General features: G+C 43.2%; 2 protein-coding genes across 3 annotated transcripts in view; both read left to right on the top strand.

Annotated features, from left to right (window-relative positions):
- The first annotated feature begins 48 nt into the window (after positions 1-48).
- Positions 49-8,782, top strand: LOC115199137 (nuclear-interacting partner of ALK). The gene is made up of 10 exons (XM_029761735.1): positions 49-212; positions 4,415-4,517; positions 4,770-4,920; positions 5,085-5,168; positions 5,373-5,500; positions 5,732-5,880; positions 6,175-6,442; positions 6,639-6,854; positions 7,187-7,402; positions 7,724-8,782. The coding sequence occupies exons 1-10, from the start codon at positions 76-78 to the stop codon at positions 7,793-7,795; spliced, it is 1,524 nt and encodes a 507-aa protein (XP_029617595.1). The 5' UTR covers positions 49-75; the 3' UTR covers positions 7,796-8,782.
- A 4,164-nt stretch (positions 8,783-12,946) lies between these two features.
- The window catches only part of LOC115199136 (ubiquitin-conjugating enzyme E2 H), a 32,945-nt gene continuing 28,529 nt past the window's right edge, over positions 12,947-17,362 (top strand). For both annotated transcript variants that reach the window (XM_029761734.1, XM_029761733.1), the window contains exon 1: positions 12,947-13,209. In XM_029761734.1, the coding sequence (XP_029617594.1) occupies positions 13,157-13,209 (53 nt within the window). In that variant the 5' untranslated portion in view covers positions 12,947-13,156. The remainder of the gene's footprint in view (positions 13,210-17,362) is intronic.

Raw genomic sequence — 17,362 nt, 5'->3', positions numbered from 1 at the left:
AGGGCTATATCCCAAGCGGAACAGATAGCGTTCCTCTTTCAGGGGGGAAGATTTAGCGTCTAGCACCGACCGATCATGGCGGCACTTGGCAGTCGTGGAAATCGTCTTGATAATTCTCCTAACAGACAATTAAAATCAGTTTTAGCATCTCCAGAGAAAGTCCGTGAACTTCTCAACGCAGGTGTGTTGTCGGATGAAAACAGATCAACTGGGTAAGTTTTTGGAGAATTAACGAATGCAATTTTTTAGGGACCTAACGTTAACTAGTTAGCTAGTTTGCTAGCTAGCTTACTGTGGCTGACTCGCCATCTAGCTAACTAGTAATTTCCACATGTTGCATTACATTAGCAAGCAAGTTGCACACTTTATCGAGACAGGTTTTTTTTTTCTTGTTGCCTTTCTTACTCGACAGCTAATTTGTGTTTGTCTGTTTTGTTATTTACAATACTGTCTAGCCATTATAGCTGGCTATGTTACGTAAACGGTCAATCATATATGCAATGTAAATAATAATCACAAATGATCAAGACATTTAATTGCAGCATTGTTTTCATAGTAGCTGCTGCATGCACCACTGTAGTAACATGCAATGTCTTCAAGTGTAAACTTGGCTATGTTTTTTTTTTTTTTTACCATATTTGATTGCTCACATGGGTCCACATGTGTGTACATAAATTAGGGTTTGTAACTGAAATTACTGGAGTGGTTATGTTAAAACCCTCGAAGTACCAGCATAAGGTGAAAATGGCATCCATATTGGTCAGGGAGAAATCCAAACCAGTGTAATTGGAATGAACGGCAGTAGAGGCGTAGTCCTAATTTTACTTAAGCAGGAAAATACAAGTAAGGTATCAGAAATTGTGTAATTGTTCTCAACCTAAAATATTGTCACATTTAAATACTTTATACAGGTTTTATACCAATGTTCTGTATAAATATCCTCTAAAATATATGTAAACAGACCGTCATAAATATCTAAATGTTTGTTTTCTTGGAAAGATGTGAGTGCTATTATATGATACAATATCAGTACTTGTTGCATTTACAACCTGTCTAAGACCTATCATCAGTGTCTGGCTGTGGAGTGACTGCATTGTTTGAATGGAATGTTGGCAGTATATTAAAACAATTCATGGTATCATACCTCTAAAACGATCTGGCTAGCTAGCTAACAAACGCACAGTGCAGATAAATGCATTATGAAAGGGATGATCAACAAGGGGCTATATGTTCTATTGAAGATAATAAAGGATGTGGAAGGTGTGTTTAACGATGTGCTAGCGGAGTGGCGTTATTTTCCAGAGAAGGCATACAGCCCCGAGTTTATTATCCCTTTTAAACCATGGCTATAATTTAACACATTTGCCACTAGAAATGTGTTAAACTTCCACTGAAGTGCCTTGCAAGTTTACTAGATAGCTGCAGTAGTTGCCGTGGTAACCAATGTGAGAGAAATGAAGTATTTACCTGATTTGTTTAATATTAATAGTTAACAACTATATGCTTAACAAATAGTGAGAGATATTCATGACTACTGATGCTGTGCTTCTGTAAAGGGTTGGCTCCTCTCTTACACATCCACTCCCCTCAGCTGGTCTAGGCCTGTAGTCAAGGACTTTCTTGGTGACAACGGGATAGAGAGAACTTGAGGGACAGAATAACCTGTTAGCTTTGCTTCTGAGTAACTTGGTCACAGCTTTAGACAAAAGTGACCACAGTTCTTGAGTCTATCCTTTTCTTTTACTATCTTCCAAGGGCACAGCTGTGTGGAGATATGAAGAGAACAGAGGCTAGCTTGAACTGAAAGGAGAAACGGAACTGCTGTTATCACTTGTTTGTGCGCTATGATCTTACACAACCAATACACATAGGCACAAGAAGATAACAAGGCAGCTTATGATGCCCCGGGCTGCTGGGGATGGGTGGAACCAACCAAGGACTAAGCAGTTTTTGGGTTTCTATATAAACCGCTTGCGTTTCTGTATTATTCAGACTCTCAACGATCACTTCTGGGTGGTCGTTGACCAGCTCCATTATTGCAAAAATTAATCGATATTAAAGTATAAATGTTTGAAGAAATAACAGTCTCTCCTTATTGGTTAGAATTTCCACGACACCAAACAAACAGACTTGCTAGTTTAGCTAACCAAACCATCAGTCCTAGCTTGCTATTATGAAAATCAAATTCAACAATACCAATACTGTTTTCAATTTGACTTTTGCTTTCAAAAGCAGCTCAAACAAAACATGTAAACATGAACTATGGCCATTGAATTCTACCATACAAATATACTGTGCATTATAGGGAAATAATGCACACTCTGGAATGCCCTTCAAGCCAATCAGAAACAAGTTTTCAACGATGCCGTGGTATAATTAAGCAGTAAGGCCCGAGGGGGTATGGTAAACTCAGCAAAAAAAGGAATATCCTCTCACTGTCAACTGAGTTCATTTTCAGCAAACTTAACATGTGTAAATATTTCTATAAACATAAGATTCAACAACAGACAAACTGGACAGGTTCCACAGACATGTGACTAACAGAAATTGAATAATGTGTCCCTGAACAAAGGGGTGGTCAAAATGAAAAGTAACAGTCAGTATCTGGTGTGGCCACCAGCTGCATTAAGTACTGCAGTGCATCTCCTCCTTATGGACTGCACCAGATTTGCCAGTTCTTGCTGTGAGATGTTACCCCACTCTTCCACCAAGGCACCTGCAAGTGCCCAGACATTTCTGGGGGCAATGGCCCTCGCCCTCCGATCCAACAGGTCCCAGACGTGCTCAATGGGATTGAGATCCGGGCTCTTCACTGGCCATGGCAGAACACTGACATTCCTGTCTTGCAGGAAATCACGCACAGAACGAGCAGTATGGTTGGTGGCATTGTCATGCTGGAGGGTCATGTCAGGATGAGCCTGCAGGAAGGGTACCACATGAGGGAGGAGGAGGTCTTCCCTGTAACGCACAGCGTTGAGATTGCCTGCAATGACAACAAGCTCAGTCTGATGATGCTGTGACACACCGCCCCAGACCATGACGGACCCTCCACCTCCAAATCGATCCTGCTCCAGAGTACAGGCCTCGGTGTAACGCTCATTCCTTGGACGATAAACGCGAATCCAACCATCACCCCTGGTGAGACAAAAACGCGACTCGTCAGTGAAGAGCACTTTTTTCCAGTCCTGTCTGGTCCTGCGACGGTGGGTTTGTGCCCATAGGCGACGTTGTTGCCGGTGATGTCTGGTGAGGACCTGCCTTACAACAGCCCTATAAGCCCTCAGTCCAGCCTCTCTCAGCCTATTGCGGACAGTCTGAGCACTGATGGAGGGATTGTGCGTTCCTGGTGTAACTCGTTCAGTTGTTGCCATCCTGTACCTGTCCCACAGGTGTGATGTTCGGATGTACCGATCCTGTGCAGGTGTTGTTACACGTGGTCTGCCACTGCGAGGATGATCAGCTGTCCATTCTGTCTCCCTGTAGCGCTGTCTTAGGCGTCTCACAGTACGGACATTGCAATGTATTGCCCTGGCCACATCTGCAGTCATGCCTCCTTGCAGCATGCCTAAGGCACGTTCACGCAGATGATCAGGGACCCTGGGCATCTTTCTTTTGGTGTTTTTCAGAGTCAGTAGAAAGGCCTCTTTTGTGTCCTAAGTTTTCATAACTGTGACCTTAATTGCCTACCGTCTATAAGCTGTTAGTGTCTTAACGACCGTCCCACAGGTGCATGTTCATTAATTGTTTATGGTTCATTGAACAAGCATGGGAAACAGTGTTTAAACCTTTTATAATGAAGATCTTTGAAGTTATTTGGATATTTATGAATTATTTTTGAAAGACGGGTTCCTGAAAAAGGGGCTTTTTTTTTTTTTTTTTTGCGTTTGTATGGCCAATATACCACGGCTACATACGACGATACGCGGAGTGCTTGGACACAGGTCTTAGCCATGGTATATTGGCCATATCACAACCCCCTGAGGTGCCTTATTGCTATTGATGAACTGTTTACCAACATAATTGGAGCAGTGAAAATAAATGTTTTGTCATTCCCATGGTATACCATGGCTTTCAGCCAATCAGCATTAGGGCTCGAACCACCCAGGTTATAATTTACGCTATGTTATGACAGCACTGGCAAACCATGGTTGACCAACTCCCTGACCAACATGGCTGACCTTTATCCATCATCAGAAGGTCCATGACCATTCTAGTATTCTAATTCCTAATTCTATGGTTGTTACACTGTGTACATGAGATGTTGCTGACTTGCGAGCGTGCGTGACACAGAATATCATACAGAACATTTTTAAACTACCCTATACGAATTGTTGTATTTGATGAATGTTTGTTTAGCCCTATAGCTAATGCAAATTCCTTCTGTGAAATGTTTTTTTCTTCTTGTGAATTTCAGTGTTCAGGGGGAGCTGGATAAGGTGGCACCAAACGGCAACAGTCAAGTTCCTTGTGAAGCGTCTAACAAAGAAGCCTTTTTCACAAGAGTGGAGTCCTACTCTATATCCTTTCTGCATCCAAGCCACGACATGACATGTTATACTGCCAAAGTGTTGTGTGAATGACCTTTTGAGTAGTACTGTAGTTGTACAGCACACCCTTTGTGTTGCTTTTTACACACTAACATTGCCTACATTCCCCTTTTCACATTTTTCATCAAGACAATAACTTTTCACATTTATTTAATCATAATGCTCATTTTGATAATTTCTAGTGTGCTGTGTAAACTTTGTAAAAGTCCTTAGCGGGAGCACTGTCTGAGATGGGCAGGAAAGCCCCGGACTCTCTCCCCCCTGAAGTGTGCCAGCTATGGCTGGATCAACGTGGGATGTGACATGTTGAAATGTTCAAGTTGCCAGGCTTTCCTCTGTGCATCACTGCAGCCAACCTTGGACTTCCAGAAATGTGAGCAGAGCAACCGGTTTGACACGTCTGCTGAACTTTCAACCATTATTGCAAAAGCCTTTGTTTTTTTATTGTTGGAAACACAGAATGTTGTCATTAATTTTGTGCCTAAATACATTTAGCGGTTGGAATAATGTTTGCCCCTACTTCTTTCCTCTCCATAGATGATTCCCGGATAGCAGAGATAACTAGACAACTACAGACACAGCATGAGAAGTTTTGTCCATGGCCAGACTTTCCATGCCCAGGTAATGCAAAACTTTAACTAATCCTCTCGTTGAATGGAGGTGGGTACATTTGTCTGTGTTCATTAGGCAACAAAAGGAAGAAATTGTATGGATGTACTGAAACAGGGAGAGACTACCTGGACTTGTCCAATAAGAAACAGTCATTTTTTTATTTCTGTTGAGTGCCTTACTGAACATGACCGTGATGTTGTATTGCCGTTTTAGACCGGTTCTGGCTTGTCCCGGCGAACGAGCCATCAGTGCTGCTCAGTGCTTTCCTGGAGCGCTTTCACACCACCTGTCTCCTGGAGCAGCAGCTACCTGCCATGAAGCCAGAACAGCTTAAAACCATGGTGAGGGGGGCGAGCCATGTTCCTACACAACAATGAATCACCTATAGAAAGACGGGCTCTGTCCAGATACTAGCCTCCTCTGCTAGCCCCTTTCCCTTGTGGAGGTCTATCTATGAACCCTTGGTTTGGGAATGCAGTTTAGCTTTTTCCCCACATGGCTTCTTGCACTACGATCCATTATCCTTTGCACAAAGAGAATCCCTCCCATCTCACCACTTTGTTTCCCTGCAGTCTTTGACGGAGGATGTGATTGGCATTCTACTGCAGTTGATTGAGGATGAACAGAAGAAGCAGGGCAGGTCCCCTCTGAAGTCCACCTCTGAGGCCCTGGCTGTTCAGGTGGCTGCCTGCATCGTGGCCCTCTGTGGCTGGACTGGAAGGTTAGATATGAGAACATGTCTCCCAATCTCATTTTTATTGACAAAAAAATTAAGAGGCGAAACATTGTAACATTAGAAAAATATCAGGTCACTCTTACCAGATTGTGGCACTTAAAAGCCTTTATTGAATTGGCATCTCCATGTAGGAAAGTTAAAAACATTTGCTTGTCTTAACTTTTAATTTTGGAAAGCAAAAAGCAGCTTAGCATATTAACTCAACTCGTTTTTTCCCCCTCTGTATTCATGTTCTATTAATAGGTTTGCTTCCACCTTCTGCTCTTGCTGTTTTTGCAGCCCAGCTCTGCAGGCCATGAGCCTCCCCCTCCTCACCTGCTCCTTCTGCATGCGCAAAGTGGGTCTGTGGAACTTCCACCAGATGGAGGGAACAGGAAAAGAGGTAGAGGGAGACGTCCCAAAGTCCCCCACCACCCCGACGTCATCTACACCCCTGCCTGCACCCGAGGCCCAGGGGGACAGGAAGACTCCCACCTCGCCCTCACCTTCTCCTACTCCCTACCGCAGGGGGCTGCGGAGCCAGGACAAGACCAGAGGCTCAGAGCAGGTAGGTTTCAGGCAAGGCAGGCCACTTGAACTGGACGAATAGGTTAAGGTGGCACTTGGATGAGTTGGAAGTTCTAGCAAACCCGTTTTCCCAGTTTCTCGGTTCTTTGTAGCTTTCAGAATGTTGTAACATGGACTCTCATACCTCTAGTCATGGATCTGTTTGTTAAAGTTCTCTGTTGATTGTGTCTTGGCAGCCTGTGGGCAGTCTGTCCCCCATGGTGGTCCGCACCCGCAGCAGGGACTCTCCCAGCCCCAGCGAGGAGCAGCCCGGCCCTCTGCCCAGGGGGAAGAGGCCCATGACCGGGGGCCGAGGCCAGGGGGAGGGGACAGGGAGCGAGGGGACTGCTTCGGGGGGCTCCAGCCCCCAACGCAACCCCAAACGCATGTGCCTCTCCTCAGCCAGTAGCCCTGTAAGCCTTTACCCTCTGTGTTTACACCAGGTGTGTCGGGATTGTCCTGGTGTGTGTGTGTGTGTGTGTGTGTGTGTACTCTGTAGCAGATATAATACAGACAAATCCATCATCTATTTTAACACCACCCTTATTTATAAATGTCTGCCTTGTTCTAACTGATCTTGGCCACTGGGTGCATGGGTGAGGGGAATGCACTTCAAGGTGAAGTTAAACTACTAAACTGACCCATGAGCAGCATCTAACTTCACCCTACTCCGTTGCGTGCCACAACTTATGCCACAACCTATGCAACAGTCACCTATTGACTTTCTCCATTCTCTTGTTTTCAGGAGGGCCCCCTGCATAGGAGTGTGTTTGACCCACTAGCCCAGCACAGAGACTGGTGCCCCTGGGTGAATGTAGGCAAGGAGAACACCCAGCCCACTGGTGGTGTACCCCTACTGGGCCAAGAGGGAGAGCGCCAGCAGGGCTGGAGGGCCGCACTCACTCTCCTCCTCCCTATGAAGAAGTGCTTCAGCCCAAACAAGGCAGCCAGTCCCCTACAGGTGAGAATCAAAACTTGGATGTGGTAAAATGGTGGTCCTGTGTCTCACTTGGTTGAGCATGGCTCTAACAATTCTAGCATTGTGGGTTTGATTCCTGCTGGGACCACCCATACGAAAATGTATGCTCTCAATGATGTAAGTCACTCTGGATAAAAGCGTCTGCAAAAACGGCATACTATTATGACAATATGAAGGGTTGACATGGCTATGTTCTACAATGGAGCAATGTATTTTGCATTGTTACAGTTTCAGCATTTGGTCATAACTCTGCTATATGAGCAAGCTTTCATTTCTAACACTTCTGTTCCCTCTTTCCTCCAGGGTCCACATGACAAGTCTAAAAGAGTGTTTGCTATATTCCGTCAGTGGCAGGTATCTTCCCCATCTCAGTAAGGTCTTCCTCTCCACCCCAGAGACAGGATCATCATGACATTCTCCATTCATATTCTTCCCTGTGGTATGCTGTACTGTACTAGTTTCACTGACAGTGGTTTCCTATCTGTGTATTTCTCCCATCCGTTAAGTCTGGTTTACAATCATGGGGGGGGGGTAATGGGGTTGGTATGAATTGAAGTACCGATGAGGATGGTTTTGCCAATGAACTTTGGAATGTTGCCCGGCTGCATGATTCGAAAGCGATGAGTTCTTCACGGACATTGCCCACCAAGGAAATTCTGTTCTGAATGCAGTTTTTTAAAAGTGGGTTGACTTTACACTAAACTTAGAACCACAGAATGCAACGGCACACGGACACTGCCTGGTCTCAGACCAGCGCCTTGCCTCGTTTGTTTTACCTCCTATGAAGACCGCATGTGCTCTTGTCCTGTCGTGTGTCTATGGAATATATGAGGGACAAGGACTCTGAAATCTACCCCGTGAGAAAGAGCCATCTGGCTTACACTGGAAAAAAAGTCATATGTGTTATCTTCAAAGGGTATACTCCGTCATGTAGAAGTGTAAACATTTATTTACATTTTTACCCTAAAAGCTGTGAGGAAGTCATTTTTTTTCAGTGCTGTTTTTTCCAGAGAGTATAAAGACGTAGATATAGGATTTCTAAACTTTACGCATACTAAATTTTGTTGCAAAGCAATTTTGTTACATAAATATTTTTAGAAACTTTGAAAAAGCTTTTTGGTTTTGTTTGTTTGCAAGTCTAAAGTGCTAAATGGAGGGAGCAGGGGAAATCTTTTAATTGTAGATGTTAAACCAGGTAGAACAAATCATTTGCCATAGAAATCAGAGGATGTTTGGGGATAACATTGATTTAGTCTTTCATTCCATTTGCCTTTGTGGTTTTCTTAGCCAATGCAGTCCCTTTTACTGTGCATGTGCTTTTACTCTCCTAAGAGGATTTAATAAAATGTTCCTCTTTCTGCATGTTTATTTATACTCTGCATTTTATTTTCATGTGTTCCCATGGCATATCCAATTTGTTTTGGAAGGATACACTAATGACAAATTCAAATGCGTCTTCAAAAGGGAACATGTCGATGGCACTGTTCCAATAAGTAGTTTGGAGTTCAAAGCTTGGATCTGGGCCTGTATCCACATAGCATCTGAGTGCTGATCTAGGATCTGCCCGTATAATCTTGTCAATTATGATCTAAAAAGCTAAACTGATCCTAGACCAGCACTCCTACTCTGATATGCTTTGTGGATACAGGCCCTGGTTTGAGTGGCCCTTAGTCTTTTCACAGCAGCATCTATGACCTACACAATAGCCCTAACTCTTCCCGGGCTGTCCTGTGGTTCCACACTGAGGTACTCAAGGTCAGCCCATTATCCATTACAGTGGCAGTGAAGAGTTGCATTTCAGGGTCCTCCCTGATGGCCATTTTGTCTGCTCTCATTTAAAACCAGAGAACATGTGCAGTGTTTTCCTTCACATCTCAGAATCAGCCAAGCCTAGTACTAGTAATGCTACTCAGGTTGAGGCATAATATGTAGCCTATTAGTCTGACTTATACAACCAATGGTAATATATTAGAAAAAGAGAAAGCAGTTAGAGAAGACAAACATGGCTGTTATGAGAGCAGCAGCTAACTGTGAGCTTGTCCTTGATACATCATTGCATTGATAGCCTTGGTCTTGCTCAGAAATAACTCCCTTGGTTAGGTCCCATCTGTATCCTATGTTGTTGCACAAGTTTCAAGCTATACTCTACTGTTTCTGTTTCTAAGAGGCAATTCAACTGTGGGAAAGATGGTAGAAATCCTTAACATGTATTATATTAAGGGATCCTGGAAAGGTACTAAGTGTGCAGCTAAAACAAACCTGTCAGCGATGCTGTTTTGTGGCCTGGCTTCCCCTTCTAGTGTTGCTATGGGGGGAGAGAGGCCATAGAAATAGAATGATCCCATCAAGGAATGTTGACTTGAATGGGAATGTCCATTCTGGTCATTTTATTTAGAAGAGAGAGGCTGTGTCCTATGGACTGTCAATGTTAGCTATCTGGGGTCTGCCTTGCCAGTTGCCACCCAACATCTGTGCATTCACTGCTGGGAGAGAGAAGGGGAGTCAAAACAAATATGCCACATGATGGGGGTGAATCTGTCTGAACTGGAAGCAATCCCACAGAGAAGGACGTGTCCATGAAAATAATATATTCCTGAACTCGGAACCAAAATACATAACTTAAGATATTCAAGTTTTGTTGGATGAGGAATCTGACAAGCATGCCTTTTAGCTTTTTATTGCATCAACGATCAATGCAAGCTTTTATACTCAAACACATTTAATTAAGATCACTTAATTGGTCAATTACACACAAGGACTTACTGAAATTTGATTTCCACTTTTAACCCAACCCCTCCGAAAGACATACAGTACCAGGCAAATGTTTGGACACCTACTCATTCAAGGGTTTTTATTTATTTTTACAATTTTCTACATTGTAGAATAATAGTGAAGACAAACTATGAAATAACACATATGGAATAATGTAGTAACTAAAAAGTGCTAAATCAAAATATATTTTGAGATTCTTCAAAGTAGCCACTCTCTGCCTTGACAGCGTTGTACACTCTTGGCATTCTCTCAACCAGCTTCATGAGGTAGTCACATGGAATGCTTTTCCAATGGTCTTGAAGCAGTTCCCACATGCTGAGCACTTGTTGGCTGCTTTTCCTTCACTTTGCAGTCCAACTCATCCCAAACCATCTCAATTGGGTTGAGATCGGGTGATTGTGGAGGCCAGGTCATCTGATGCAGCACTCCATCACTCTCCTTATTGGTCAAATAGCCCTTACACAGCCTGGTGGTGTGTCTGGGGTCATTGTCCTGTTGAAAAACAAATGATTGTCCAACTAAGCGCAAACCAGATGGGATGGTGTATTTCTGGTTAAGTGCCTTGAATTCTAAATAAATCACAGACAGTGTCACCAGCAAAGCACCATCACACCACCTCCATGCTTCACGGTGGGAACCACACGTGGAGATCATCCGTTCACCTACTCTGCGTCTCACAAGAACACGGTGGTTGGAACCAAAAATCTCAAATTTGGACTCAAATTTCCACTGGTCGAATGTTCATTGCTTGTGTTTCTTGGCCCAAGCAAGTCTTCTTATTGGTGTCTTTTAATAGTTGTTTCTTTGCAGCCATTTGACCATGAAGGACTGATTCTGACACAGTCTCCTCTGAACAGTTGATGTGTCTGTTACTTGAACTCTGTGAAGCATTTATTTGGGCTGCAATCGGAGGTGCAGTTAATTGCCGATTTCTGAGGCTGGTAACTCTAATGAACTTATCCTCTGCAGCGGTAGTAACTCTGGGTCTTCTTGTGGCGGTCCTCATGAGAGCCAGTTTCATAGCGCTTGATGGTTTTTGCAACTGCACTTGAAGAAACTTTCACATTTCTTGAAATGTTCTGGATTGACTGACCTTCATGTCTTAAAGTAATGTTGGACTGTCGTTTCTCTTTGCTTATTTGAGCTGTTCTTGCCATAATATGGACCTGGCCTTTTACCAAATAGGGCTATCTTCTGTATACCACCCCTACCTTGTCACAACACAACTGATTGGCTCAAACGCATTAAGAAGGAAAGAAATTCCACAAATTAACTTTCAATTAACAAGGCACACCTGTTGATTGAAATGCATTCCGGTTGACTACCACATGAAGCTGGTTGAAAGAATGCCAAGCGTGTGCAAAGCTGTCATCCATGCAAAAGGTGGTTACTTTTTTAGAATCTGAAATATAAAACATATTTTGATTTGTTTAAAAAAAAATGGATTACTACATGATTTCATATATCTCATAGTTTGGATGTATTCACTATTATTCTACAATGTAGAAAATAGTAAAAATTAAGAAAAACCCTTGAATGAGTAGGTGTGGCCAAACTTTTGACTGGTACTATACATATACAGGTTTTGGAGAGGGGGCCTGTTGTTGTGGGGGGTTAAGTGCCTTGCTCAAGGGCACAACGGATAGGATTTGATGCCAGCAACTCACTGGTTGCTCCCCCTCACACACACTGAACTGGAGAAGCACAGTGATTAATGAGGCCCTCTGGTCTATTTTGGTATTTTCTTTTGCCTCTGCAGCGCCTTTGACCTTGCGATTGATGAGTAGGCTCTGTGTGTGTGGGGGGCTGGACTGGGGTTGCGGGTGGACTACACGATGTGCAGTTTGCACTGGGCTGTGGGGAAAGATATCCTGCTGTCCGACGGTACTTAATGGAATACTCCTTGTGTGGACGGTGTTGTGCCGAAAATCTCACCCCTGCCAGAATTCTACCCCCCTTCGAGTTCTTCATTGCTCAACTTCCTTGCTAGTTGGGATTTCTGCTCTTCACTCCGTTGTCAGTTTAGCCTACATTTCACTGATCTTAGTAGCAGAAAGCATTTTTGTCTGCAGTTTTCGGTTTGGCTATTTGTTTCAAGTGTATGTGGCGGTTCTAGCTTGTATGGCGCCCTGGGTGAACCCCCTTCAGCGCCCGCACCGGGGACGCCCTGTGCCGCCTCTGGCAAGATGTTGCCCGTACCTAAATCCGCTACTGATTTGTATTAGTCTATAAATTAATCTCTTTGACAAAATTCGTCATCTCTCCCATGTTTTATTCGACTAATATTTGTGAAGGTGTAAGGATAATAATTCAGCCATAGTTGTTCTGAAATGTTTATTGCTTGCCAACATTTTACTCCCTCTATGTTTAATATAACACACATACATTCATTATTCATTTCGGTTGCCTATCCTGACGTAAAGTTTTTTCTATAGAAAGTATTTGACTCTGATGTGTACCACAGAAAGTATTTGACTCTAGCCACAAAATTAAGGAAATTAGAAGGAGGAGGGAGGGGGGCTGTTCTGGCAGGGGGAGAGAGACAATTCACAGGGAGTGCCATTACCACTTGTTAATTTTTTTTTTTAAAGCAAACACTTTATTTTCATATTAAAATCTCAGTCTATAGTCAAAATAATAGCTTAGCTATGTGGCAGCTTGTCCATCAAACATTTTTACGTTGATAAATCTGTAAAGACTACTAACACAATTTTGCCATTTATGTTGACGTTTTTTGTCTCCTGTATATGACGCAATCGGCGGAGGGATAGCAGAAGCTTCAGGATAGTGAGAGCTCGGCAGCGAGAGAGAAGGGCTATACTTTGCTGCAGGTAGAGTAGGAGACGTGGAAAGATTTCGTTATACGCATTTGCGACGAAAGCAAATGTCAACTTTGGGATAATACAGCTAGACGTTTGAGCTGCCATCACTTTACAACTTGGTGTTCTACAGTGGAATATAAAAATGTCGTCTCCAAGTCCGGGTAAAAGGCGAATGGATACTGACGTGGTGAAACTGTATCCTTTCAGAACATAAACAACAGAATAATTCTAGCTAGCTGCTAACGTTTTACACTAGTTAGCTAGCGATATTTTTTCCATCTTGCTACAGATGGCTAGTAATGACAGCTGTTTGAAATGCATAGTTTGTATAATAAATTAATAGTATTGATTATTGCTCACGTTTAATGACAACGTTAGCTAGCATTAGAAATACACATTTTAATAGACATAGTTAACGTTATAGTAGATAACTTGGCTTAGGTAGCTAGCTAACGTTACCTTGATGAATTGCATGCCACAGTTAGCTATGATGCCTAGCTAACGTTAGCTAATTAACCAGACCAGGCACAGAGACTGATAGAATGTGCTGTTGCCAAGTTTGTTGCTAATGACCTGCTAGTTAGCTTGAGCCATCTTGTTTTAAAACCATTTAAAATGTTGTGAACAAGGAGTATAACGTTAATTTGTTTGTTTTTCAAACCAGCCAGGTGTATAAACAAAGCTCAGTATTTTTGACGTGGTTACAGTAGCTAACAAGCCCATATAAAAAAAAATGTTGGCCAGCTAGCTAGCTATCGTTACACAAACGGACATCCTGTTGTTTTGCTCGAGTTGACCTAGCTAGCTACCTTAACTTACCTAGTGGAAAATGCCATTTCAAGTTCACGATTTTTATATATTATGAACCGAAATGACGAACATTGAGTAAGACTCAAGTCCTAGCTTGCGGTCACTTAGGCTATTAGCTAAAGTACTTTTTATCCCATTTTCAGGTTGACTTATCACGCTTGTTTACATAACGCTACGACATAAACTGCTTTATTTCGACTATCACGGAGTCTCGACGACAACTTAACGTGAGCCATATCTGAGATTTGGTGCTCTTCGAAGTATAGCTAGCTATTTTGTCATTTCCGTTAAAATATTAACAGCTTTGTCAATCACGAAAATACCAATGTGTTTATTTGATTAGCCGTTAAGTATGCTTAGCTAGGTAGCCAGAAATATTGGATTTGTATCTATCATAACATGGCTGCATTGCGGAATAGAATAGTTTGCAGAGAAGGTTATTCTCATATTTCGATAACCACTAAAGAACCATTGGCTATTTTATTTTACCTTTATTTAACTAGGCAAGTCAGTTAAGAGAATTACGGCTTAACCATCTAGGTTTGTGGGGCTTCATGGACATGCGTTGTGCTGTGCGCTGTTTAATTATTTACTTTTGCATTCAACAACAGCTCGAGAGTTCCCATTTTGTTATAGATCCTTTTCTGCCTTTAATACATATACTAAGAAAAGAACAAAGGCAACAGGACTCCCATTTACAAAACTGTTTTTTTTTTTAAAGTTCATTTTCTTTATATTTGCCAAAGTGCAGTGCAAAGTTATTGAAAAATATTCTAGGCCTATTGAAGTTCCTTGCCAGATTCAGGAGGAGTGGGGGGGAGAACAAGTTTTGTTTTTGTCCCCAGTGTGCCCTGCAGTGGAAGCGAGTTTAATCATTGGGTAGGTCTGTTACTACCCGGAAACCAGTAGAGGGTGGGACTAGGAACAGCTGATTGAGTGACCTCAGTTCTTGTTCAAATATGGGGTAGGAGGAGGGGGTTGGAGAAAACCACAAACAAGACTAAGCCCTTCCTCCGCTGAGAGTCACAAAAGCAAGTGCTGCAGGGAAAAAGTTGTTGAACAAAGGCAGTTTTTTTCATGTTTTGAGTAGGGTGAAAATGCTTCTAGTCAATACTTGCTGCTGAACCTTTTGTAGCTCTAGTTAAGCTTTTAGCCTACTTGTGCCTTTTTATTTTATCCTTGTGTGTAGTTGCAGGAGTTATGTGGTTAGTGGTCACTTCTATCATTAGGCCTACTTTGCCGTTTTCAAACTAAATCCTCATTGAGTTCCATAGTTTTGAGTCATGCTGAATTCTGCCTGCCTGCTACTCACTGGCTTAGTTATTGTGCCGTCCTCCCTAAGGCATTTGTATAAGTGCTCTTTACTAGCAACCGCATTTGTTTCAGCTAGTTTTCGGCTCTTGTCTGTAGCCTGCATGAAAGCCATGACAGTGTATTGCGAGCACGCACGAGTGTAGTGCTGTGAAATGAACCCCCACTGTCCTCTGAAGATCTCTCTGTGACGGGTCAGAGCAGGTTTACTCTTACTGGAAGCCACCTGTACAATCACATACAAGGACCTGTGTGTGGGGTATATGTTCAAGACATAATGCTATTTGTGTGCATGAGTGCGGACCTCCATCTAAGCTTGAGTTGTCCTTGTTTGTGTATTAGCGGGGTTGGGGTCAGGGAAAGTGAGCAGCTGTTTTGTGTGGAGCGTGTCCCTGCAGTAGGCAGCACAGCACAGTCCTCTCTCTGTGCTCCACATCACCACAGCCTCCCCCATGTAATCAAAACCCGAAACTCACACCAGCTTTGGAGAGGGACTTCTTATGGGGCTGACTGACGCCGAGAACGAACCACACGCTTAATTTGCTGTGGCACAAGAGAGCATAAAAATCTAGAGCAGGCTCAATAGGGACTTCATGTCAGAATGACCTGGCCATGTAGCATAGGGTTTGAAACTGTTCCTAAGTCAGAAAACAAAATGTGGATCTGCCTGTGACGTTGGCACCTACCTCCATACCATGGAATAGGTCAGGTCTGTCCTTCAGATTGAATGAAATAGTCCAAGTAGAGGTATGGAATGTCTTTTTACACTTCATGCTGCTGTAGGCGCACTCCCTCTTCTGTCTCTATCTCTTCTGTTTCTCTCTTCTGTCTCCCCCTCTTCTGTTTCTCTCCTTTCGCTCTTTATGTCTCCCTCTTGATCACTCACACCACATCAAAAGCTTGCTGTCTGAGTGGCAATGGATCTTGCATCAGTAATCCCCGCAACGTGAAATACCTATAATCTACTACGTAAATCCACTTCTATCTACTGTTATATAGGACTGCTATAGCTAACTTACACTGACTGCTTGAATATTTCCAGGTAATTGGTGACATACTGTACTGGTTGACCGGTGTTTTTCATTCTCAGCATCTCGTCTAGTGGGAATAAGCCTAACCCTGTGTCCTCACTCCTCTTTCACCTGCCTGGGCAGTATTTCACTGGATAGGCATCTTTTCAACAACATGTAGGCTTTGCATTGATCTGTGAAGGTGCACTTGTGTAAGAAGTGGTGCTCGTGAGGATCTGAGAGAGTCTCATTATTCTGTAATTTACCCTGGCTGTTGAACTGGAAGCCCCCAGGACTTCACAACCAACTGAGTACAATGGGCTATTATCTATATCACTGTGGCTATATGGAATGACTACAAACTATGGTTTAAAAGACTTGGAGACAGTTCTTAAACACATGGCCAAAAATGTGAGCCATTGTTGGCTATTTCAGCTGTTAGAAGGAACATTTTTATATTTGAAGGTAGACACTTAGTATTGAGAATAGGTGTAGGCTACGCTTAGCCTAGTATTCCAAAGGTACAGTAGGCTTAACCCTAAGCACTGAAAGGGTAGAGCTGCCGCTTTCAAGGTGCGGGACTCTAACCCGGAAGCTTACAAGAAATCCTGCTATGCCCTGCGACGAACCATCAAACAGGCAACGCGTCAATACAGGGCTAAGATTGAATCATACTACACCGTCTCCGACGCTCGTCTTATGTGACAGGGCTTGCAAACTATTAGACTACAAAGGGAAGCACAGCCGCGAGCTGCCCAGTGACACGGGCCTTCCAGACGAGCTAAATCACTTCTATACTCGCTTCGAGGCAAGCAACACTGAGGCATGCATGATAGCATCAGCTGTTCCGGACGACTTTGATCACGCTCTCCATAGCCGACATGAGTAAGACCTTTAAACAGGTCAACATACACAAGGCTGTGGGGCCAGACGGATTACCAGGATGTGTGCTCCGGGCATGTGCTGACCAACTGGCAGGTGTCTTCACTGACATTTTCTATATGTCCCTGATTGAGTCTGTAATACCAACATGTTTCAAGCAGACCACCATAGTCCATGTGCCCAAGAACACAAAGGCAACCTGCCTAAATGACTACAGACCTGTAGCACTCACGTCCGTAGCCATGAAGTGCTTTGAAAGGTTGGTAATGGCTCATATCAACACCATTATCCCAGAAACCCTAGACCCACTCCAATTTGCATACTTCCCAAACAGA

This window comes from Salmo trutta, chromosome 8 (assembly GCF_901001165.1).
Source record: "Salmo trutta chromosome 8, fSalTru1.1, whole genome shotgun sequence".
In the NCBI taxonomy this organism is placed as follows: domain Eukaryota; kingdom Metazoa; phylum Chordata; class Actinopteri; order Salmoniformes; family Salmonidae; genus Salmo; species Salmo trutta.
This window is presented reverse-complemented; position numbering and strand designations above follow the sequence as displayed.

Excerpts from the sequence above, each read along its gene's own strand:
- LOC115199137 (XM_029761735.1), top strand. The coding sequence starts at position 76 with ATGGCGGCACTTGGCAGTCGTGGAAATCGTCTTGATAATTCTCCTAAC. Across the intron at positions 213-4,414 it reads GATGAAAACAGATCAACTGG|TGTTCAGGGGGAGCTGGATA; the intron begins GTAAGTTTTTGG and ends TGTGAATTTCAG. Across the intron at positions 4,518-4,769 it reads CAAGAGTGGAGTCCTACTCT|TGTCTGAGATGGGCAGGAAA; the intron begins ATATCCTTTCTG and ends TAGCGGGAGCAC.